The 24,462-nt window shown below is 49.5% G+C and overlaps 2 protein-coding genes across 2 annotated transcripts in view; one reads left to right on the top strand and one right to left on the bottom strand.

The window, feature by feature from the left end:
* LOC134983324 (uncharacterized) overlaps positions 1-4,758 on the bottom strand; it is a 509,434-nt gene extending 504,676 nt beyond the window's left edge. Inside the window, exon 1 of the mRNA XM_063949039.1 lies at positions 4,553-4,758. The gene's annotated coding sequence lies outside the window, so the exon portion shown is untranslated. The remainder of the gene's footprint in view (positions 1-4,552) is intronic.
* A 276-nt stretch (positions 4,759-5,034) lies between these two features.
* The window catches only part of LOC134983315 (zinc finger protein OZF-like), a 143,631-nt gene continuing 124,203 nt past the window's right edge, over positions 5,035-24,462 (top strand). The window contains exon 1 of the mRNA XM_063949032.1: positions 5,035-5,215. Within this exon, the coding sequence (XP_063805102.1) occupies positions 5,141-5,215 (75 nt within the window). The 5' untranslated portion in view covers positions 5,035-5,140. The remainder of the gene's footprint in view (positions 5,216-24,462) is intronic.

Below are 24,462 nucleotides of genomic sequence, written 5' to 3'. Positions count from 1 at the left end.
GCGGAGCCGCTATTCCCCATGGTCCTTACGGAGTTCCCAGCATCCACTAGTACGTCAGAGAAATATACACGCGGGGCAGGACACAGTTATATATACACGCGGGGCAGGACACAGTTATATATACACGCGGGGCAGGACACAGTTATATATACACGCGGGGCAGGACACAGTTATATATACACGCGGGGCAAGACACAGTTATATACACACGCGGGGCAGGACACAGTTATATATACACGCGGGGCAGGACACAGTTATATATACACGCGGGGCAGGACACAGTGTATACAGTGAGTTGGGGTCTGCACTGTGCACAGTGACGTCACAGTACGATATATATATATATATATATATATATATATATATATATATATAAACAACGAAAATCCTGCACTCTCATTGGAAAAAGTTCATCATATTGTGGGTGCTCCCAATGGACCAAATAGGCCCACGTACATACAGTAGAGGAATACAAAGGATTTGGAAGGTGCACTCGCACTAGTAAAGAATTGTAGAACCTTCTTCTTTAAAATCACCAATACTTTTATTGTCGACGTTTCGGTCTGATAACAGGCCTTTTTCAAGACAGGTGATATATCATCTTCATCAATTCATCATCATAGACAACTCATATGTAGTCTTCAAAAAACACAGTGGTATACAGTCATTCATTTCTTGGACGTGACGATCATGAATACAGGCACAGTTGAGTTATACTCTCTATCGTAAAACCTACGGATCGCAATCAATTACTACTAGCGACTAGCCATCATCCCTCAGCTTTAAAAGAGAGAGTTTTCCCACTTCACAGTACTTGAGAGTAATGAGGTTGAATTCTGATCCTGTACGCAGAGATGATCAATGTAATGAGATCACTACACGTTTTCTAGAACGTGGCTATTCTCCTAAATTATTACGGGGGTGTAGACACAGAGCTGAACAAGCAATTATGGGGACTAAACCTAAAAGGAAAATGCAGGAGCGCCTGATCTTTCCTACACAGTTTGATGGGAATGCCACGAGGATGAAAAAGGCATTGCATCACCATTGGCCAATTATTAAATCAGATGAGTCTCTACCCTTCACGAAAACGGGGGTACCAATGATGGCTTATAGAAGGGGAGCTAATCTCAAACAGCTTCTCATGAAACCTAGATCGTTTCCTGAAGAAGACCCCATCAAGACTCCATGGACTACCTTGATGCAATCTAAACCGGGATGTTTTTCATGCGGCAGTTGCACTACGTGTCGGTCCATGATTACAGTTCCGACATTTAGTCACCCGCACACTGGAAAAACCATCCGATTAAAGTACCATCTACACTGCCGTCTTGACTTTATTATATATATACTGAAGTGCCCCTGTTGGTTGTATTATGTTGGCCTTAAGACACGTATGTTTCGTGATCGTATGGCCAATCACAGGTCTTCCATACATACGCCTATTCTCACGGGTAAAACTGATAAGCCAGTGGCCCGCCACTTTTTGGATGCTAGACACCAAGTGGCATGCCTTAAATGTAAAATAATTGATTGGATCCCCCCAAATCTAATGGGGGGGGGGAGGGGATCGCTCCCTGGCTCTCAAACAGCGAGAGTGTTATTGGATACACACTTTAGATACTGTAGCCCCTAGGGGACTTAATGAAGCAAATTCTTTACATCCCTTTCTTTAAGGGCCATTTATTGACCGTGTGATGTGGAGCCTCACGTGGTATATAGCAGACCTGTAAGTTGGCAGATGGGCTTCTTACTACATTGAAGCCTTTTTGTCAATTAAAAATTTTTTTTTGTATGTGTAATTTTTTGCACTTTTTGATTATAGGATCATTGTTATGTGAATGTCTCACCGGCCTCCGGGGTAGCCGAACAGACCTTTGGACCACTGTAATTTGCAACCCCAATAGTGCGTAGAGTACGCGTGAATTTATATGCGATGACATAGGCACATTGGGATGGTTGGATGCTCGAGTATATTTTTTTCCCAGGTGATATATAAACAATATTGGGCGAGTTTGGTTTGTTGACTTAAGGAGATAAATTTCACTCCTTAATAACAATCTGGTGCTTTTGTAGAATTTGTTGGTGGGTGCACAAGGTGTACCTATGAATAGTGCCATTGAGGGGTTTTAATTTTCCACTCTCCTACTGGACATGATGGGTATTCTATTAGATGGTTTAATATTGGGCGTAGACCGGCTGTACCCTGGCATCGATTGGAGGGGACAAGACAATCTTTATGATTTGGAATATTGTTATGGGGAAGTGTGGAGGCACGATCCCTATGTCATTGGGTCATTACACCTATGTCTTTTGAGCCCTGATGTGCTAGCATGACGACTCAGCGGTTACGGCATTCGGATGTACACTTCCGGCAGTTGAACCGCACGTAAGTACCGTTGGAACGCATGATGACGCGTTTCCGGCGGTGCTGCACCGGGATCTTATGTGTGCGGTGTGGGCCGTCGCGGGGGGATATGCGATGTGGCGGCTGGGTGTGCAGGTGAAGGGCAGTGCGTTTGGCACATTCTGGAGTTCGCTTGATTTAGAAGTTGGCTGTAATAGGAGTTTATTAGGTTGCAAGTGTGATTTCCGGAATGGACGTCACTTCCGGTCCACACGGTTTAAATAGCTTAGATGTTTATGGGGACGGCATGCAGCAATGCCTGTGGCGTCCTTGGGCTAATGTAAGTACTGATGTGGTATTTTGTACTATTATGGGTTGTACAATGACATGTTTACAAATACTTAGTGAGGATATTATTTCCCTTAGGTGTTGGTAGGTGGACTTTCCTAAACCAAATGCCTCCTACAATATTGCTGCATTAGTCCTTTGGCTACTTAATAGGTATGAGACTGTTATTGATAACATGTTGGATGTAAGATAGCGGTGGTGGATATTATTAAGCCCTATGTATAAACGTGTATTTAAAACCTCTCTTGACAGATGGAGGTAGCTTTTTAGCGTACTTGAGTGTCCTGACATAAGTGATGCCCGGTGTGGATTCCTTGATGTTTCTCAGGTATTAAAAGGAGGATGGTTATACCCTCTAGGCACACTTCCAATGGATGTCTGTTGGTGACGGGTCCAATAGTGTCACTGTCGGGTGCCCACGGGGGCCGGTGAGGCATATTGCTTGTGACTGTATACCACTGTGTTTTTTGCAGACTACATATGAGTTGTCTATGATGATGAATTGATGAAGATGATATATCACCTGTCTTGAAAAAGGCCTGTTATCAGACCGAAACATCGACAATAAAAGTATTGGTGATTTTAAAGAAGGTTCTACAATTCTTTACTAGTGCACCTTCCAAATCCTTTGGAGTTCTCTAATATATATATATATATATATATATATATATATATATAAATAAATAAGCCCAAAACAAGCTCAAACCGTTACTAAAAAGCTGCCAAAAAAGCCCAACTTACGTTTTTGGTTTCCTAATTAAAATATATATAGTGTAATTATTAGTGCTATGTCTGGCTGCTGGATGGACTGAAGATAAGTTCTGGATCTTGAAGTCAGGTGGATAGTTTCAGTTTCTTGAACTTTTTCTTCTGGTATCTGGTTCTCAAGTTGGAATGGTAATGATATCCCGGCAGACGGGATGCCAGGTGTCAATATACCAACAGCGGTATCCTGGCCGCAAGAATACTAGCAGTGGGGCAAGCGCAAAGAGTGCGGTCGCCACGGCACGGTGGCTCACTGCACTCACCACAGGTTTTATTGTCACTCTATGGGTGTAGTGGACACCCATGAGTGGGAAAATCGTGGCGAGCGCTGACGGCATTCCCGTCTGTCAGGATTTCGGCATCAGGATCCTTAAACTGGGTTAACTACATCCCGTCCAGTCGGTGGTAAGGGGGATACTGACGGGGGAGATGTGAGTTGTGCGATCTTAACACAGACCGCTCAGCACACATTTCTCCCCACGCTCAGCACAGTGCTATGTGAGGGGGGATGACGACGGGGGCTGCTCACTTCACACAGCGGCCCACTAGATTGAGTCTGCATGCTGGCTCAATCTAGCACCAGCGATAGCCATACGCGGGGCTGCGCATCGCTATCGCTGTAGGGGGTACACACGGCAGATCCCTGCTTAAAATCTAAGCAATCTAGTCAGATTGCTTAGATCTTAAACACTGATCTCTCCCTGTGTGCCCCTCTGTAGACATTATGGGCCTTATTCAGACCCTGACACAGACTGATTTTCAGCAATCTGCGCATGCTACCATGACGACGGGTGTCCGTGGGCAGTGTTGCGACATTGGCGGGGAGTGTCACAGTAAGACGTGTCATGGCTGTTTTCAGGGCCGGCCAATAATGTTGCTGCATTTCCTGCGATTGGAAACATGGCGGCGGTGCCGCTGCTTATGCATAGGCCGGGGTCAGTCACTATGTGAATTGCGATGGCATGGCGGGGCAGCACCACACATGCCGGGTGGTCTCGCCCTGTTCTGGGTGGCCCCCTGCGTGCCATTCTGGTGCTCGCACATTTTGGTAAAATAGTAAAATCTGCGACAAAGTCTGAATAATCTCCTCACCTTGCAGAACAGCGCTCCATCACTATCATTATCTCACTGTCACGTCACAGCGACACAATGTAACGCCCCAATTACTCTATTCATCAGCAGCTTCTCACCCGTGTCTGATGGGCGGTGCCACTAGTAACATTAAAAATATAAAAAATATTAAAAATAAAAAAAAACCAAAAAACAAGCAACCACCGAAAAAAATACAGCAACTTGGGAAAAACTATACTACTGACCTGTATACTGGAGGGGAGCGCATGGGATTATGGGTAGGCACAGCCGCAGTCACTAAGCAACCAGTAGCTCTCCCGCTCATAGGCTGTAGTATCCCGTCACTCATCTTCTAGCCCCGCCCACTCCTTATTTCATACACCAAGGAGTCCATCATACAGCCCCGCCCACTCTACTCGCCATTGGTCGGACTGTCCCGTCACTCATCGTGACATGTGTAGGAGGGAGAGGGGGCGGGGCTGCGACCTATGGGCGGGAGAAATGTGACTGAGTGACTGGACCCTGCGACCAATAGCTAGAGACAGGGGCGGGACTGGCTGAGTGACGGGTAGCTGCAGCCTATGAGAGAGTGGGCTGGTGGCTGATCCCATGCTCTATACGGTGACCCGGAAACAGTGCCCCGCCCCTTCCTGTACACAGAGCTCCGCCCCCGGTCTCCTCCAGGTAATGGCCGCCGCCCCCTCTCCTGCCGGGCAGGGTGTATGTGCTGCAGTGTGTGGTGCATGGAGAGTATATTACCCGTGTCATACACACACACAGCACTGCACACACTCATCTCACTGCTCATACAGGGTGTTACACATAGGGGGCGCTATACACACATAGGGGGCAGTATACACACAGAGGGGGTGTTATACACACATAGGGGGTGAATAGGGTTGCCCCTTCTTGTCTCCTGTCCCTTCCCAGTTGCCCCCTCCCCTGCCTCCCATATCCCCCTCCCCTGATGTGACACCACAACCCTGGCACTCCACATGCATTCCTACTGTACACTTTACATCAAGAACCTCATCTCCTCCCAGTCCTCAAACCCCGGCACCCCTTTTCCACTGTCAACTCGCTCCTCTGCCCCCCCCCCCCCCCCCGCCGCCTCGTCTCCCCCCCTTCCCCGCCCCCTCACTCTGTGCTCTTCACTTTGCCACCTACTTCCCATACAAAATTGGCTCCCTATGGCAGGATATCACATCCCACCAGACCCTGAGCAATGCCCTCCTCCATTTCCTGACCCCCCCCCCCCCCTTACCTCCTACCAACTCTGACATCTCTCTTCTTTGTATCTAATGCGGAAGTCATGGCCCTCAGCCGTTCCTCACCCCCTCCACCTCCCCATGTGACCCTATCACCTCCTCCGCTACCTCTCTTTTTCTGCCTGTTCCCATCATGCCCATCTCATTCTCTCCCTCTCATCAGACACTGTCCCCTCTGCCTTCCATCATGCTCTTGTCTCCCCTATTCTTATAAACCCTTCCCTTCATCCAACCACTCTCTCCAACTATCCATCTCTCTCCTCCTAACTCCTTGAGCATATAGTCTACATCCGACTGTCTTTCCTCACACTCACTGCTTGTCCCATTCCAGCCTGGCTTCCGTCCTCTCCACTCCGCTGATACTGCCCTCACTGAAGTCTGCAAAGACCTCCATGCTGCCAGATCCAATGGTCACTACTCTCTGCTTATTCTCCTTCACCTCTCTGCTGCATTGGACACTGTGGACCACCCTCTCCTCCAACTACTTTTCTCTAGCATCCATAAGGGATATTGGGGACAAAATTAGTACCATGGGGTATAGACGGGTCCAAAGGAGCACATGCACTTTAAACATTCTACCACTGGGTGTGCTGGCTCCTCCCCCTCTATGCCCCTCCTACAGCTCAGTTTAGATAAAGAGCCCTCGGGAGAGGATGCTCACTCTGCAGCTCCAGAGTTTTCCTTCATTTTTATTTCTAACTTTTAATGATTTCGGTATGCTGTTTGGGCAACAGTATACCTGCACCATGGAGTTTTTTTGGGGGGGGGATGGTCACCGGCCTCCTGAGGTGAGAGCCGCTTCCCCGTTGCATGACCACCGTCCTGAGGGACTGTTTGTTCAGCGGGGCATGGCGCCTTGTCTGTCGCAGCCGCAGCATTGCGCACACCCCCTGACACTGCCTGAAGGTGATCTTCAGTGGTGAGTACCAACCGGGGGGACCCGCTAGGGGGGGTCCCCCGGACAAATGTGCGGCTGAACCTCCTGGGGGGGACCCGCTATAGCCCCTGCGTGAGACTGGCTAAACACAGGTGAACCAAGCATTTATGTGAGGTTGTACATACATAAGGAGAGGGAGGAAAAATGACTGCTGAGTACTTGCATCCCCCAGGGGGAGCTTTAACACCTCCCTAATAGCCAATATGAGGGGTTCAATACCCTGGATTGGGGTGGGATCCCCATCATCCTGTACATCAACATCACCATCAGTACGGTGGGGGCCCGTCTCAGAAATTTCAGCGCACAGTGGGCTCTCTCACAGGTGGATCCCTGGGTCCTTCAAGTAGTATCTCAGGGATATAGGCTGGAATTCGAGACGTCTCCCCCCTGCCGTTTCCTAAAATCTGCCTTACCGGCAACTCCCTCTGCCAGAGAGGCGGTGTTGGTGGCTATTCAAAAACTGTATTCACAGCAAGTGATTGTCAAGGTACCCCTCCTTCAGCAAGGAAAGGGTTACTATTCCACAATGTTTGTGGTACCGAAACCGGACGGTTCGGTGAGACCCATCTTAAATTTAAAATCCTTGAACACTTATATCAAAAGGTTCAAGTTCAAGATGGAATCGCTCAGGGCAGTTATTGCGAGCCTGGACGAGGGGGATTACATGGTCTCCCTGGACATCAAGGATGCGTACCTGCATGTCCCCATTTACCATCCTCACCAGGAGTACCTCAGATTTGTGGTACAAGACTGTCACTATCAGTTCCAGACGCTGCCGTTTGGGTTATCCACGGCACCGAGGGTCTTTACCAAGGTAATGGCCGAAATGATGATACTCCTTCGCAAGAAGGGAATTTTAATTATCCCGTACTTGGACGATCTCCTGATAAAGGCGAGGTCCAAGGAACAGTTGGTAGTGGGGGCAGCACTTCCTCAGGAAGTGCTGCAACAGCACGGCTGGATTCTCAATATTCCAAAGTCACAGCTAGTCTCGACGACACGTCTTCTGTTCCTGGGAATGATTCTGGACACAGACCTGAAAAAAGTGTTTCTTCCAGTGGAAAAAGCCGAGGAGTTGTCATCTCTAGTCAGAAACCTTCTAAAACCGGGACAGGTGTCGGTACATCATCGCACTCAAGTCCTGGGAAAAATGGTAGCTTCATACGAAGCAATTCCATTCGGAAGGTTCCACGCAAGGACTTTCCAGTTGGACCTGTTGGACAAGTGGTCCGGGTCCTTCCAGATGCAACAGCGGATAACCCTGTCGGCAAGAACCAGGGTGTCGCTGATGTGGTGGCTGCAGACGGCTCATCTACTAGAGGGCCGAAGATTCGGAATACAGGACTTGGTCCTGGTGACCACGGATGCCAGCCTTCGGGGCTGGGGTGCAGACACACAGGAAAGAAATTTCCAAGGACTGTGGTCAAATCAGGAGATTTCGCTTCACATAAATATTCTGGAGCTAAGGGCCATTTACAATGCCCTAAGCCAAGCAAGGCCCCTGCTTCAGAACCAGCCGGTACTGATCCAATCATGTAAACAGACAGGGCGGCACAAGAAGCAGGGGGGCAATGGCAGAAGCCACAAGGATTGTTAGCACTGACAGCAGTGTTCATTCCGGGAGTGGACAACTGGGAAGCAGACTTCCTCAGCAGGCACGACCTCCACCCGGGAGAATGGGGACTTCATCCAGAAGTCTTCCAGATGCTGGTAAACCGTTGGGAAAGACCACAGGTGGACATGATGGCGTCCCGCCTCAACAAAAAGCTAAAAAGATATTGCGCCAGGTCAAGGGACCCTCAGGCGATCGCTGTGGACGCTCTAGTAACACCGTGGGTGTACCAGTCGGTTTATGTGTTTCCTCCTCTGCCTCTCATTCCCAAGGTACTGAGAATAATAAGAAGGCGAGGAGTGAAAACTATTCTCGTGGTTCCGGATTGGCCAAGAAGAGCTTGGTACCCGGAACTTCAAGAGATGCTTGCAGAGAACCCTTGGCCTCTGCCGCTCAGACAAGACCTGCTGCAGCAGGGACCCTGTCTGTTCCAAGACTTACCGCGGCTGCGTTTGACGGCATGGCGGTTGAACGCCGGATCCTAAAGGAAAAGGGCATTCCGGAGGAAGTCATCCCTACCCTGATCAAAGCCAGGAAGGATGTCACCGCAAAACATTATCACCGCATTTGGCGAAAATATGCTGCGTGGTGTGAGGCCAAGAAGGCCCCAATGGAGGAATTTCAACTGGGTCGATTCCTACATTTCTTGCAAGCAGGAGTGACGTTGGCCCTCAAATTGGGGTCCATTAAGGTCCAGATTTCGGCCCTGTCGATTTTCTTCCAGAAAGAACTGGCTTCACTGCCTGAAGTTCAGACATTTGTCAAAGCAGTTCTGCATATCCAGCCTCCTTTTGTGCCCCCAGTGGCACCTTGGGATCTCAATGTGGTTTTGGAGTTCCTGAAATCACATTGGTTTGAGCCACTTAAGACTGTGGAATTGAAATATCTCACGTGGAAAGTGGTTATGTTATTGGCTCTGGCTTCGGCCAGGCGGGTGTCAGAATTGGCGGCTTTGTCCTGTAAAAGCCCTTATCTGATTTTTCATATGGATAGGGCAGAGTTGAGGACTCGTCCTCAGTTTCTCCCGAAGGTGGTATCAGCTTTTCACTTGAACCAACCTATTGTGGTGCCTGCGGCTACTAGGGACTTGGAGGATTCCAAGTTTCTGGACGTAGTCAGGGCCCTGAAAATTTATGTTTCCAGGACGGCTGGAGTCAGGAAAACTGACTCGCTGTTTATTCTATATGCACCCAACAAACTGGGTGCACCTGCTTCTAAGCAAACTATCGCGCGCTGGATTTGTAGCACTATTCAGCTGGCGCATTCTGCGGTGGGACTACCGCATCCTAAATCTGTAAAAGCCCATTCCACAAGGAAGGTGGGCTCATCTTGGGCGGCTGCCCGAGGGGTCTCGGCTTTACAACTTTGCCGAGCTGCTACTTGGTCAGGGGCAAACACGTTTGCAAAATTTTATAAATTTGATACCCTGGCTGAGGAGGACCTGGAGTTCTCTCATTCGGTGCTGCAGAGTCATCCGCACTCTCCCGCCCGTTTGGGAGCTTTGGTATAATCCCCATGGTCCTTACGGAGTCCCCAGCATCCACTAGGACGTCAGAGAAAATAAGAATTTACTCAACGGTAATTCTATTTCTCGTAGTCCGTAGTGGATGCTGGGCGCCCATCCCAAGTGCGGATTGTCTACAATACTTGTAAATAGTTATTGTTACACAAATTTGTTTTCTCTATCGTCCTAGTGGATGCTGGGGTTCCTGAAAGGACCATGGGGAATAGCGGCTCCGCAGGAGACAGGGCACAAAAAGTAAAGCTTTTTCCGATCAGGTGGTGTGCACTGGCTCCTCCCCCTATGACCCTCCTCCAGACTCCAGTTAGATTTTTGTGCCCGGCCGAGAAGGGTGCAATCTAGGTGGCTCTCCTAAAGAGCTGCTTAGAAAAAGTTTAGCTAGGTTTTTTATTTTACAGTGATTCCTGCTGGCAACAGGATCACTGCAGCGAGGGACTGAGGGGAGAAGGAATCAACTCACCTGCGTGCAGGATGGATTGGTTTCTTGGCTACTGGACATCAAGCTCCAGAGGGACGATCACAGGTACAGCCTGGATGGTCACCGGAGCCACGCCGCCGGCCCCCTTGCAGATGCTGAAATCAGAAGAGGTCCAGAATCGGCGGCTGAAGACTCCTGCAGTCTTCTAAAGGTAGCGCACAGCACTGCAGCTGTGCGCCATTTTCCTCTCAGCACACTTCACACGGCAGTCACTGAGGGTGCAGGGCGCTGGGAGGGGGGCGCCCTGGGAGGCAAAATGAGTACCTATAAAGGCTAAAAATACCTCACATATAGCCCTAGAGGCTATATGGAGATATTTAACCCCTGCCTAAATTTTCTAAATAGCGGGAGACGAGCCCGCCGGAAAAGGGGCGGGGCCTATCTCCTCAGCACACGGCGCCATTTCCTCTCACAGCTCCGCTGGTCAGGACGGCTCCCAAGTCTCTCCCCTGCACTGCACTACAGAAACAGGGTAAAACAGAGAGGGGGGGGCACATTTATGGCGATATTTTGATATAACAAAGCAGCTATAAGGGAGCACTTATTATAAGGCTATCCCTGATATATATATAGCGCTTTTGGTGTGTGCTGGCAAACTCTCCCTCTGTCTCCCCAAAGGGCTAGTGGGTCCTGTCTTCGTTAGGAGCATTCCCGGTGTGTCTGCTGTGTGTCGGTACGTGTGTGTCGACATGTATGAGGACGATATTGGTGTGGAGGCGGAGCAATTGCCAAATATGAGGATGTCACCCCCTAGGGAGTCGACACCAGAATGGATGCCTTTATTTATGGAACTACGGGATAGTGTCAACACGCTAAAGCAGTCGTTTGACGACATGAGACGGCCGGACAATCAATTAGTGCCTGTCCAGGCGACTCAAACACCGTCAGGGGCTGTGAAACGCCCTTTGCCTCAGTCGGTCGACACAGACCCAGACACAGGCGATGACTCCAGTGGTGACGGTGACGAAGCAACCGTATTTTCCAGTAGGGCCACACGTTATATGATTTTGGCAATGAAGGAGGCGTTACATTTAGCTGATACTACAGGTACCACTAAACAGGGTATTATGTGGGGTATGAAAAAACTACCTATAGTTTTTCCTGAATCAGAAGAACTAAATGACGTGTGTAATGAAGCGTGGGTTGCCCCTGATAAAAAGCTGATCATTTCAAAGAAATTATTGGCATTATACCCTTTCCCGCCAGAGGTTAGGGAGCGCTGGGAAACACCTCCTAGGGTGGACAAGGCGCTAACACGCTTATCTAAACAAGTGGCGTTACCCTCTCCTGAGACGGCCGCACTTAAAGATCCATCAGATAGGAGGATGGAAAATATCCAAAAAAGTATATACACACATGCAGGTGTTATACTACGACCAGCTGTAGCGACTGCCTGGATGGGCAGTGCGGGGGTAGTTTGGTCAGAGTCCCTGATTGAAAATATTGATACCCTGGACAGGGACAATATTTTACTGTCGTTAGAACAAATAAAGGATGCATTTCTTTATATGCGTGATGCACAGAGGGATATATGCACACTGGCATCACGGGTAAGTGCTATGTCCATTTCGGCCAGAAGAGCTTTATGGACGCGACAGTGGACAGGCGATGCGGATTCAAAACGGCATATGGAAGTTTTGCCGTATAAAGGGGAGGAGTTATTTGGAGTCGGTCTATCAGATTTGGTGGCCACGGCTACAGCCGGGAAATCCACCTTTCTACCTCAAGTCACTCCCCAACAGAAAAAGGCACCGACTTTTCAACCGCAGCCCTTTCGTTCCTTTAAAAATAAGAGAGCAAAGGGCTATTCATATCTGCCACGAGGCAAAGGTCGAGGGAAGAGACAGCAACACGCAGCTCCTTCCCAGGATCAGAAGCCCTCCCCGGCTTCTACAAAAGCCTCAGCATGACGCTGGGGCTTCTCAAGCGGACTCGGGGACGGTGGGGGGTCGTCTCAAAAATTACAGCGCGCAGTGGGCTCACTCGCAAGTAGATCCCTGGATCCTGCAGATAATATCTCAGGGATACAGGTTGGAATTAGAGACAGATCCACCTCGCCGTTTCCTGAAGTCTGCTTTACCAACGTCCCCCTCCGAAAGGGAGACGGTTTTGGAAGCCATTCACAAGCTGTACTCTCAGCAGGTGATAGTCAAGGTCCCTCTTCTGCAACAAGGGAAGGGGTATTATTCCACTCTTTTTGTGGTACCGAAGCCGGATGGCTCGGTAAGACCTATTCTAAATCTGAAGTCCTTGAACCTGTACATAAAGAAGTTCAAGTTCAAAATGGAGTCACTCAGAGCAGTGATAGCGAACCTGGAAGAGGGGGACTTTATGGTATCCTTGGACATCAAGGATGCGTATCTCCACGTTCCAATTTACCCCTCACACCAGGGGTACCTCAGGTTCGTTGTACAAAACTGTCACTATCAGTTTCAGACGCTGCCGTTCGGATTGTCCACGGCACCTCGGATCTTTACAAAGGTAATGGCCGAGATGATGATTCTTCTTCGAAGAAAAGGCGTATTAATTATCCCATACTTGGACGATCTCCTAATAAGGGCGAGGTCCAGAGAACAGCTAGAGATGGGATTAGCACTGTCTCAAGAAGTGCTAAAACAGCACGGGTGGATTCTGAATATTCCAAAATCCCAGTTAATGCCGACAACTCGTCTGCTGTTCCTAGGGATGATTCTGGACACGGTTCAGAAAAAGGTTTTTCTCCCGGAGGAAAAAGCCAAGGAGTTATCCGAGCTTGTCAGGAACCTCCTAAAACCAGGAAAGGTGTCTGTACATCAATGCACAAGAGTCCTGGGAAAAATGGTGGCTTCTTACGAAGCAATTCCATTCGGCAGATTCCACGCAAGAATTTTCCAAAGGGATCTGTTGGAAAAATGGTCAGGGTCGCATCTTCAGATGCACCTGCGGATAACCCTGTCTCCAAGGACAAGGGTGTCTCTTCTGTGGTGGTTGCAGAGTGCTCATCTATTGGAGGGCCGCAGATTCGGCATACAGGATTGGATCCTGGTGACCACGGACGCCAGCCTGAGAGGCTGGGGAGCAGTCACACAAGGAAGAAACTTCCAGGGAGTATGGACGAGCCTGGAAACGTCTCTTCACATAAACATTCTGGAACTAAGAGCAATATACAATGCTCTAAGCCAGGCAGAACCTCTGCTTCAGGGAAAACCGGTGTTGATCCAGTCGGACAACATCACGGCAGTCGCCCATGTGAACAGACAGGGCGGCACAAGAAGCAGGAGTGCAATGGCAGAAGCTGCAAGGATTCTTCGCTGGGCAGAGAATCATGTGATAGCACTGTCAGCAGTGTTCATCCCGGGAGTGGACAACTGGGAAGCAGACTTCCTCAGCAGACACGATCTTCACCCGGGAGAGTGGGGACTTCATCCAGAAGTCTTCCACATGCTGGTAACCCGTTGGGAAAGACCAATGGTGGACATGATGGCGTCTCGCCTCAACAAAAAACTGGACAGGTATTGCGCCAGGTCAAGAGATCCGCAGGCAATAGCTGTGGACGCGCTGGTAACGCCTTGGGTGTACCAGTCGGTGTATGTGTTTCCTCCTCTGCCTCTCATACCAAAAGTATTGAGAATTATACGGCAAAGAGGCGTAAGAACGATACTAGTGGTTCCGGATTGGCCAAGAAGGACTTGGTACCCGGAACTTCAAGAGATGATCACGGAAGATCCGTGGCCTCTACCTATAAGGAGGGACTTGCTTCAGCAGGGTCCCTGTCTGTTTCAAGACTTACCGCGGCTGCGTTTGACGGCATGGCGGTTGAACGCCGGATCCTAAAGGAAAAAGGCATGCCGGAAGAAGTCATTCCTACTTTGATTAAAGCAAGGAAGGAAGTAACCGTGCAACATTATCACCGAATTTGGCGAAAATATGTTGCGTGGTGCGAAGATCGGAGTGCTCCGACGGAGGAATTTCAACTGGGTCGATTCCTACATTTCCTGCAATCAGGATTGTCTATGGGTCTCAAATTGGGATCTATTAAGGTTCAAATTTCGGCCCTGTCGATTTTCTTTCAAAAAGAATTGGCTTCAGTCCCTGAAGTCCAGACTTTTGTTAAGGGAGTGCTGCATATACAGCCTCCTGTGGTGCCTCCAGTGGCACCGTGGGATCTCAATGTGGTTTTGGACTTCCTAAAATCTCATTGGTTTGAACCACTAAAAAAGGTGGATTTGAAATATCTCACATGGAAAGTGACCATGCTTCTAGCCCTGGCTTCTGCCAGGAGAGTGTCAGAATTGGCAGCTTTATCTTACAAAAGCCCATATCTGATTTTCCATTCGGACAGGGCAGAACTGCGGACTCGTCCGCATTTTCTCCCTAAGGTGGTGTCAGCATTTCATCTGAACCAGCCTATTGTAGTGCCTGCGGCTACAAGTGACTTGGAGGACTCCAAGTTACTGGACGTTGTCAGAGCATTAAAAATATATATTGCAAGGACAGCTGGAGTCAGAAAATCTGACTCGTTGTTTATATTGTATGCACCCAACAAGATGGGTGCTCCTGCGTCTAAGCAGACGATTGCTCGTTGGATCTGTAGCACAATCCAACTTGCACATTCTGTGGCAGGCCTGCCACAGCCTAAATCTGTAAAGGCCCACTCCACAAGGAAGGTGGGCTCATCTTGGGCGGCTGCCCGAGGGGTCTCGGCATTACAACTTTGCCGAGCAGCTACGTGGTCAGGGGAGAACACGTTTGTAAAATTTTACAAATTTGATACTCTGGCTAAGGAGGACCTGGAGTTCTCTCATTCGGTGCTGCAGAGTCATCCGCACTCTCCCGCCCGTTTGGGAGCTTTGGTATAATCCCCATGGTCCTTTCAGGAACCCCAGCATCCACTAGGACGATAGAGAAAATAAGATTTTACTTACCGATAAATCTATTTCTCGGAGTCCGTAGTGGATGCTGGGCGCCCATCCCAAGTGCGGATTATCTGCATAAATTGTACATAGTTATTGTTAACTAATTCGGGTTATTGTTGAAGGAAGCCATCTTTCAGAGGCTCCGCTGTTATCATACTGTTAACTGGGTTTAGATCACAAGTTGTACGGTGTGATTGGTGTGGCTGGTATGAGTCTTACCCGGGATTCAAAATCCTCCCTTATTGTGTACGCTCGTCCGGGCACAGTACCTAACTGGAGTCTGGAGGAGGGTCATAGGGGGAGGAGCCAGTGCACACCACCTGATCGGAAAAAGCTTTACTTTTTGTGCCCTGTCTCCTGCGGAGCCGCTATTCCCCATGGTCCTTTCAGGAACCCCAGCATCCACTACGGACTCCGAGAAATAGATTTATCGGTAAGTAAAATCTTATTATTGCGAGCCATCTGTTCAGAGGCTCCGTTGTTATCATACTGTTAACCGGGGTTCCTATCACGAGTTATATGGTGTGATTGGTGTGGCTGGTATGAATCTTACCCGGGATTCAAAATCCTTCCTTATTGTGTCAGCTCTTCCGGGCACAGTGTCCTAACTGAGGCTTGGAGGAGGGTCATAGGGGGAGGAGCCAGAGCACACCAGGTAGTCCTAAATCTTTCTTTAGATGTGCCCAGTCTCCTGCGGAGCCGTCTATTCCCCATGGTCCTTACGGAGTCCCCATCATCCACTACGGACTACGAGAAATAGAATTACCGGTGAGTAAATTCTTAATTTTAAGCGGGACTGAAGCGTGCTATGTAGTGGGCGGGGCTTAGCCCACACAGCTCTGACCAGCGCCATTTTCTCTCCTCAGAAGCTGCAGAGACGCTGGCCCTGTCCTCCACACTGCTGTACAAGTAACAGGGTGCAAAATAGGGGGGTTGGGGGGGGCACAAATAAATTGGTGCTGATTTGTATATATATAAAGCGCTAACAGGTCTGGGCAGTCATGTCACTGGCCTCAGTACCGGGATAGGCGCTGGGTGTGAGCTGGCAGAACGCTCTCTGTGTCTCTCTTGCAGGCTTTATTGTGGGTCTGTCTCCTATAGCCCCAGTGTAGTTGTGGGTGTCGGTACGTGTGTGTCGACATGTCTGAGGCTGAATGCTTTTCCCAGGAGGAGGCTGGAGTGGGGACAGAAAATACTGTGAGAGTGACCGTGTCTGCACCGCAGACGGATGATTGGATGAATATATGGAGAGTGTTTTAAACGCAAACGTGACTAAGTTGACTAAGAGATTTGATAAATCTGAGTCTAAGAACCAGACATGGAGGAAATCCATGGAAGATGCTTTGTCACAGGCCCAGACCCCTTCGGTAGCAGAGACAGATACCGACACGGACTCTGATTCCAGTGTCGACTATAGTGATGCCAGATTACATCCAAAGCTGGCTAAGAGCATTCAGTACATGATCGTGGCGATAAAAGACGTGTTACATATCACTGAGGACCCTGCTGTCCCTGATACAAGGGTCTGTATGTATAAAGGAAAGAAACCTGAGGTAACGTTTCCTCCCTCTCATGAACTGAACACTCTTTTTGAAAAGGTTTGGCAAAATCCTGACAAAAAGATACAGGTTCCCAAAAGAATTCCAGTGACATATCCGTTCCCCTCTGAGGACAGGGAAAGGTGTGAGTCAATCCCCACGGTAGACAAAGCTTTATCGCGTGTATCCAAAAAGGTGGCACTTCCGTCCCCTGACACGGCAGCCCTAAAGGATCCTGCGGATCGTAAGCAGGAAAATACCCTGAAATCCATTTATGTCACTACAGGGTCGCTACTCAGGCCTGCCGTTGCTGTGGCATGGGTGAGTAGTGCTATTGAAAAGTGGGCAGATAACTTGTCATCTGAGGTAGATACCCTAGATAGGGATAGCGTGCTTTTGACTTTGGGTCACATCAGGGATGCTGCAGCGTATTTAAAGGAAGCTGTGAGGGATATTGGCCTTTTGGGATCAAGGGCCAATGCCATGGCAGTCTCAGCCAGGAGAGTGTTGTGGATTCATCAATGGAAAGCTGATGCTGACTCTAAGAAGGCGATAGAGTCTCTACCATTTAACGGTAGGGTCTTGTTTGGCGACGGCCTCACTGACCTGGTATCTACGGCTACCGCGGGTAAGTCATCGTTCCTGCCTTATGTTCCTGCACAGCAAAAGAAAACGCCCCACTATCGGGTGGTCTTCAGTATACTGGCGGTCGGGCTCCCGGCGACCAGCATACCGGCGCCGTGAGCCCGACAGCCGGCATACCGACACTTATTCTCCCTTGTGGGGGTCCACGACCCCCCTGGAGGTAGAATACAATAGCGTGGCGCGCGTAGCGCACCACCGTGCCCGTAGCATGGCGAGCGCAGGGAGCCCGCAAGGGGCTCATTTGCGCTCGCCACACTGTCGGTAAGCCGGCGGTCAGGCTCCCGGCGCCGGTATGCTGGTCGCCGGGAGCCTGACCGCCGGCATAGCGTAGTGAACCCCCCACTATCAAATGCAGTCCTTTCGGCCCAATAAATACAAAAAAGGACAAGGATCTTCTTTCCTTGCTACGAGAGGAAGGGGAAAAAGGTCACAAGCTGTGGCAAGTTCCCAAGGGCAGAAGTCCTCCCGGGCTTCTGCCAAATCCACCGCATGACGCTGGGGCTCCTCTGAGGGAGTCCGCACTGGTGGGGGCACGTCTCGAACTTTTCAGTCAGGTCTGGGTGCACTCGGCCCTGGACCCTTGTATAGTCGAAATAGTAACCCAAGGGTACAAATTGGAGTTTCAAGACGTGCCCCCTCACCCATTTTTCAAGTCGGCCTTGCCAGCATCTCTTCTAGAAAGGGAAATAGTAAGCGCTGCAATACTAAAGTGTCACAGTCAACTGATTGTCACGGTGCCCCCGTCACAGCGGGGGGAAGGTTTTTATTCGAGCCTGTTCGTGGTCCCGAAGCCGGATGGTTCAGTCAGACCGATTCTGAACCTAAAATCCCTCAATTTCTTTCTAAAGAAATTCAAATTCAAGATGGAATCTCTACGTGCAGTGGTCTCCACACTGGAAGAGGGGGATTTTATGGTATCGGTCGACTTAAAGGATGCCTACTTACACATTCCCACATATTCTCCGCATCAGGCTTATCTGAGGTTTGCAGTACAGGATTGTCATTACCAATTTCTGACGTTGCCGTTTGGTCTGTCCACGGCTCCAAGGATTTTCACCAAAGTAATGGCGGAAATGATGGTTCTCCTGCGCAAGCAGGGAATCACAATTATCCTGTACTTGGACGATCTCCTCATAAAGGCGAGGTCCAAGGAGCAATTGTTGAAGAATGTGGCTCTTTCACTGACGATTCTGCAACAACACGGGTGGCTCCTAAATTTGCCAAAATAACAGTTGGATCCAACGACACGGCTTTCGTTTCTGGGTATGATTCTGGACACAGAATTGCAGAGAGTTTTTCTTCCAATGTAAAAAGCTCTTGAATTACAGAACATGGTAAAACAATTTCTGAAACTAACAAAAGTGTCAGTTCTTCAATGCACTCGGTTGCTGGGGAAGATGGTGGTGGCCTACGAGGCCATTCCATATATGGCAGGTTCCATGCAAGGGTGTTTCAGTGGAACCTGTTTGACCGGGTGGTCTTCAGTATGCCGACTGACTGGATCCCGGCGCACAGTATACCGACGCCGGAATCCCGACAGCCTGTATACCGACACTTATTCTCCCTCGTGGGGTCCACGACCCCCCTGGACGGAGAATAAAAAAGCGTGGCGCTCATTTGCGCTCGCCACACTGTCGGTAAGCCGGCAGTCGGGCTCCCGGCGCCGGTATGCTGGTTGCCGGCATACCATACTGAACCCTGTTGGAGCAATGGTCCGGGTCTCACCTGGACATGCATCGGAAGATAATTCTATCTCCCAGGACCAGAATCTCCCTTCTGTGGTGGCTGCACAGTTCTCACCTCCTGGAGGGGCGCAGGTTCAGGATTCAGGATTGGATCCTAGTGACCACAGATGCAAGCCTCCGAGGCTGGGGAGCAGTCACACAGGGAAGAAACTTTCAGGGAAAGTGATCGAGCCAAGAAGTTTTGTCTACACATAAACATTCTGGAATTAAGAGCCATTTACAACGGCATACTGCAAGCAGAACATCTCCTTCGGGGGTCTGCCTGTCTTGATTCAGTCAGACAACATGACAGCAGTAGCGTACATAAACTGCCAAGGCGGTACATGGAGCAGAGCAGCGATGGCCGAGGCCACGAAGATTCTTCGCTGGGCGGAAAGACATGCCAGCGCTCTGTCAGCAGTCTTCATTCTGGGTGTGCACAACTGGGAAGCAGACTTCCTCAGCAGACACGATCTCCAGCCAGGAGAGTGGGGTCTTCATCGAAAGGTCTTTGCAGAAGTGACAAGTCATTGGGGAGTTCCTCAAGTAGACATGATGGCGTCACGCCTCAACAAGAAACTTCAGAGATATTGTTCCAGGTCAAGGGACCCTCAAGCTATAGCGGTGGACGCCCTAGTGACACAGTGGGTGTTTCCGTCAGTATATGTGTTCCCTCCACTTCCTCTCATTCCAAAGGTGATAAAGATTATAAGAACAAGGGTTCAGGCGATACTCATTGTTCCGGTTTGGCCAAGAAGGGCCTGGTATCCAGAGCTTCAGGAGTTGCTCATAGAAGATCCCTGGCCTCTTCCTGTTCGTGAGGACCTGTTGCAACAGGAGACGTGCGTGTATCAAGACTTACCACAGCTGCGTTTGACGGCGTGGTGGTTGAACGCCAAATCCTAGCCCGAAAGTGTATTCCCAGTGAAGTCATTCCCACACTTCTTCAGGCTAGAAAAGAAGTAACGGCAAAGCATTACCAGCATATTTGAAGAAAATATGTGTCTTGGTGTGAATCCAAGAAGGCTCCTACGGAGGAATTTCAGCTGGGGCGGTTGCTCCATTTTTTGCAAGCAGGTGTGGATGAGGGCATAAAGCTAGGCTCCATTAAAGTACAAATTTTGGCCTTATCTATTTTCTTTCAGAAGGAGTTGGCCTCCCTTCCAGAAATTCAGACCTTTGTGAAAGGCGTACTGCACATACAACCTCCCTTTGTGCCCCCAGTGGCACCATGGGATCTTAACATGGTGTTGCAATTCCTGCAATCTCATTGGTTTGAACCTTTGCGTAAGGTTGAGTAAAAATTCCTTACTTGGAAAGTAGCCATGCTGTTGGCCTTGGCATCTGCAAGGCGGGTATCTGAATTGGCTGCTTTGTCGCACAAAAGTCCCTATTTAATCTTCCATGCTGATAGGGCGGAGTTGAGAACTCATCAGCAATTTTTGCCAAAGGTGGTTTCTTCGTTTCACGTGAACCAGCCTGTTGTGGTTCCAGTGGCTACTGATGCCTTGGTCAGAGCTTTGCAAATCTATGTCGCCAGAACGGCTTAAGTTAGGAAAACAGAGGCTCTGTTTGTCCTGTATGCTCCCAACAAGATTGGGGCTCCTGTTTCCAAGCAGACTATTGCACACTGGATCTGTAATATGATTCAGCAGTCTCATTCTACGGCAGGATTGCCGTTACCGAAGTCGGTGAAGGCCCATTCTACCAGGAAGGTGGGCTCATCCTGGGCGGCTGCCAGAGGGGTCTCGGCATTACAGCTGAGCTGCTACTTGGTCAGGATCAAACACCTATGCAAAGTTCTACAAGTTTGATACCCTGGCTGGGGAGGACCTCTTGTTTGGTCAATCTGTGCTGCAGAGTCATCCGCAGTCTCCCGCCCGTTCTAGAGCTTTGGTATAAACCCCATGGTTCTTGAAGCATCCCCAGCATCCTCTAGGACGTATGCGAAAATAGGATTTTAATACCTACCGGTAAATCCTTTTCTCTTAGTCCGTAGAGGATGCTGGGCACCCGTCCCAGTGCAGAGGGTATCTGCAGTTATTGGTTGTAGTTACGCACATGTTGTGCTGAGTGCAGTCAGTCTGTGACTGTTGTTGATCATGCCGTTGCATGCGTTGTTGTTGAATGCCATGTTGTACGGCGTGTTGGTGGTGTGAGCTGGTATGTATCTCACCTTAGTTTAAAATGTTAAATAAATCCTTTTCCTCGAAATGTCCGTCTCCCTGGGCACTGTTCCTGTAACTGGAGTCTGGAGGAGGGGTATAGAGGGAGAAGGTAGTTCACACCCATTCAAAGTCTTATAGTGTGTCCATGTCTCCTGCGGATCCCGTCTATACCCCATGGTTCTTGAAGCATCCCCAGCATCCTCTATGGACTAAGAGAATAGGATTTACCGGTAGGTATTAAAATCCTATTTACGTTGCTGCAGGCGTAGCACAAAGGCCGGTCATTGCAGGTTGCAGGATGACACATGCAATCCATTCCTGGGCTAGTCAAATAAAGGAAGGTCTCTCGGGTAATATGACCTTAGTCAACACTGTTGCCTTACTGACTCTCATTCAGGAGACGGCAAGAGTCCTCTGTGACTCCTTAAAAGAGATTGGCACTGTTAGTGCTAGAACCACGGCTATGGCTGTGTCTGCGCGCAGAGCCATATGGTTACGTTAGTGGATCGCTGATGCTGACTCAAACCGTAATGTGGAATCTCTTTCCTTCACAGGTGAATGGCTCTTTGGAGGTGACCTGGACACCTGGATTTCGAAGGCTACGGCCGGAAAATCCACATTTCTCCCTTCGGGTGCCCCTCCTGCTAGACGTTCCTAAACGGGACCATCTACTCACTCCTTTCGGTCCTCCAGATTTCAATCCTGAACCAGAGGAGCCTCCAATGCAGCGAGAGGCTCCAGGGCAAAACCTATAAAACCAGCAGTTGCTGGGTCTCAGAACCAGAAAACCAGTTCTATTCCCGCAAACACTTCAGCATGACGGTGCACACCCGCCCCGGGGGGATCTCGTGGTGGGAGCTCGGTTACGTCACTTCAGCCACATCTGGGACGGTTCTTGCCAAGATGCTTGGGTAAGGGACCTTATCTCTCAGGGCTACAAGCTGGAGTTCGACGGTTCTCCTCCCCAACGATTTTTCAAATCAGGCTTACCAGTTTTGGAAAGTATGCGTGGTACTCTACTACTGGCCATAGAGAAGTTGGTACAGTCCCAGGTCATTGTCCCAGTACCACTGTTGCAACAAGGACAGGGTTACTACAGTCTGTAGTACCGAAAACAGATGGGTCTGTGAGATCCATTCTGAATCTGAAGTCCTTGAATCCTTACCTGAAGGTTTTCAGATTCAAGACTGAATCTCTGAGGGCAGTGATCGCAGGCCTGGAACCACAGGAGTTCCTAGTATCCCTGGATATCAAGGATGCTTATCTACATGTCCCAATTTGGCCATCTCATCAGGCCTTTCTGAGGTTTGCCCTGCTGAACGATCATTACCAATTTCAGGCATTACCCTTCGGCCTGTCTACAGCTCCAAGGGTGTTCACGAAGGTGATGGTGGAAATGATGTTTCAGCTCAGGGTCCAGGGGGTCAATGTGATCCCATACCTGGATGATCTCCTGATAAAAGCAAGATCAAGGGAGCTTCTATTACTCCACATAGATCGCACTATCCAACGCCTGTCTCACCACGGGTGGATCCTTAATCTACAGAAGTCCCACCTGGAACCGTCTCCGCGGCTCCTGTTTCTGGGCATGCTACTGGATACTGTAGCATAGAAAGTATTCCTCCCAGTTGACAAGGCGAGAGCACTCCAAGAAATGGTATGCATGGTCTTCAGACCTGCTCGAGTGTCCGTTGATCTTTGCATAAAATTGTTGGGAAAGTTGGTGGCCTCCTACGAGGCGATACAGTACGGAAGGTTCCATGCAAGACCCTTCCAATTGGACATCCTGAATAAATGGTCCGGTTCCCATCTTCAGGTGCACCGGATGATTCGGCTGTCACCCCAGGCCAGGATTTCACTCCTGTGGTGGACACAGTCTTCCAACCTCTTGGAAGGCTGGAACTTTGGGATTCAGGACTGGATCCTCCTCACAACAGATGCAAGTCTATGAGGATGGGGAGCTGTCACCCAAGGGGCACAGTTCCAGGGCAGGTGGTCTGCCCAGGAGGCCCTGCTTCCAATCAACATTCTGGAACTTCGGGTTATCCAGAACGTCTCTGCTTCAGGCGTCTCCTCTACTAAGGCAACAGGCAATCCAGGTGCAGTCGGACAACGCTTTGGCAGTGGCGTACATCAATCGACAAGGAGGGACAAAAAGCAGGGCCTGCATGCGAGAAGTGTCAAGAATACTCCTCTGTGCAGAAAAGCATGCAAGAGCGCTGTCCGCAATCTTCATTCCGGGAGTGGAGAACTGGGAGGCGGACCTCCTAAGCCGCCACGACCTCCACCTGAGGGAGTGGGGACTACACCCTCAGGTGTTCCTACTGAACATCCACAGGTGGGGTTGCCCACAGATCGACTTGATGGCCTCTCATCTCAACAAGAAGCTTTGCTGCTATTGCTCACGGACCATGGACCCTCAGGCGAATGCAGTGTATGCGCTGACTTCGCTTTGGCCTTACCAGCTGGTCTACCTGTTTCCTCAAGCGGATCAGACATCAAAGAGTAGAAGCAATCTTGATTGCCCTGGATTGGCCCTGAAGAGCATGGAACACGGCTCTTCTGGACATGTCTGTACAGGACCTTTGGCCTCTACCACTAAGAAGGGATCTTCTTCAACAAGGACCGTTCGTCTACCCGGACTTACGGCAGCTTAGTTTGATGGCATGGAAGTTGAGCGGAACATCCTAGCTCACAAAGGGCTTTCCAAAAAGGTAATTGCCACTATGGTACAAGCCAGTAAACCTGTGATGTCAAAACACTATCATCATATCTTGCAGAGATATGTCTCTTGGTGCGAAGAACGCACATATCCCTCTTCGGAATTCCACTTAGGAAGGTTCCTGTGTTTCCTGCAGGTTGGAGTGGATAAGGGCTTATGTCTGGGATCCATTAAGGTCCAGATTTCAGTTCTTTCCATCTTCTTCAAGAAGAAGTTGGCTCTCTTGCCAGAAATTCAGACCTTCTTGCAAGGGGTGCTTCATATACAACCTCCCTTTGTGCCCCCTATGGCACCTTGGGATCTAGATATTATGTTACGTTTTCTACAGTCCTCCTGGTTTGAACCTCTGGTGATGGTAGAAGACAAGTACCTCACGTGGAAGACGGTGATGTTACTGGCCCTGGCTTCTGCTAGGTGTGTCT

The sequence above is a fragment of the Pseudophryne corroboree genome (genome assembly GCF_028390025.1).
Source record: "Pseudophryne corroboree isolate aPseCor3 chromosome 3 unlocalized genomic scaffold, aPseCor3.hap2 SUPER_3_unloc_12, whole genome shotgun sequence".
Lineage (NCBI taxonomy): Eukaryota > Metazoa > Chordata > Amphibia > Anura > Myobatrachidae > Pseudophryne > Pseudophryne corroboree.
Note: the sequence above shows the minus strand (reverse complement) of the source record. Positions and strands in the feature narration are given on the sequence as shown.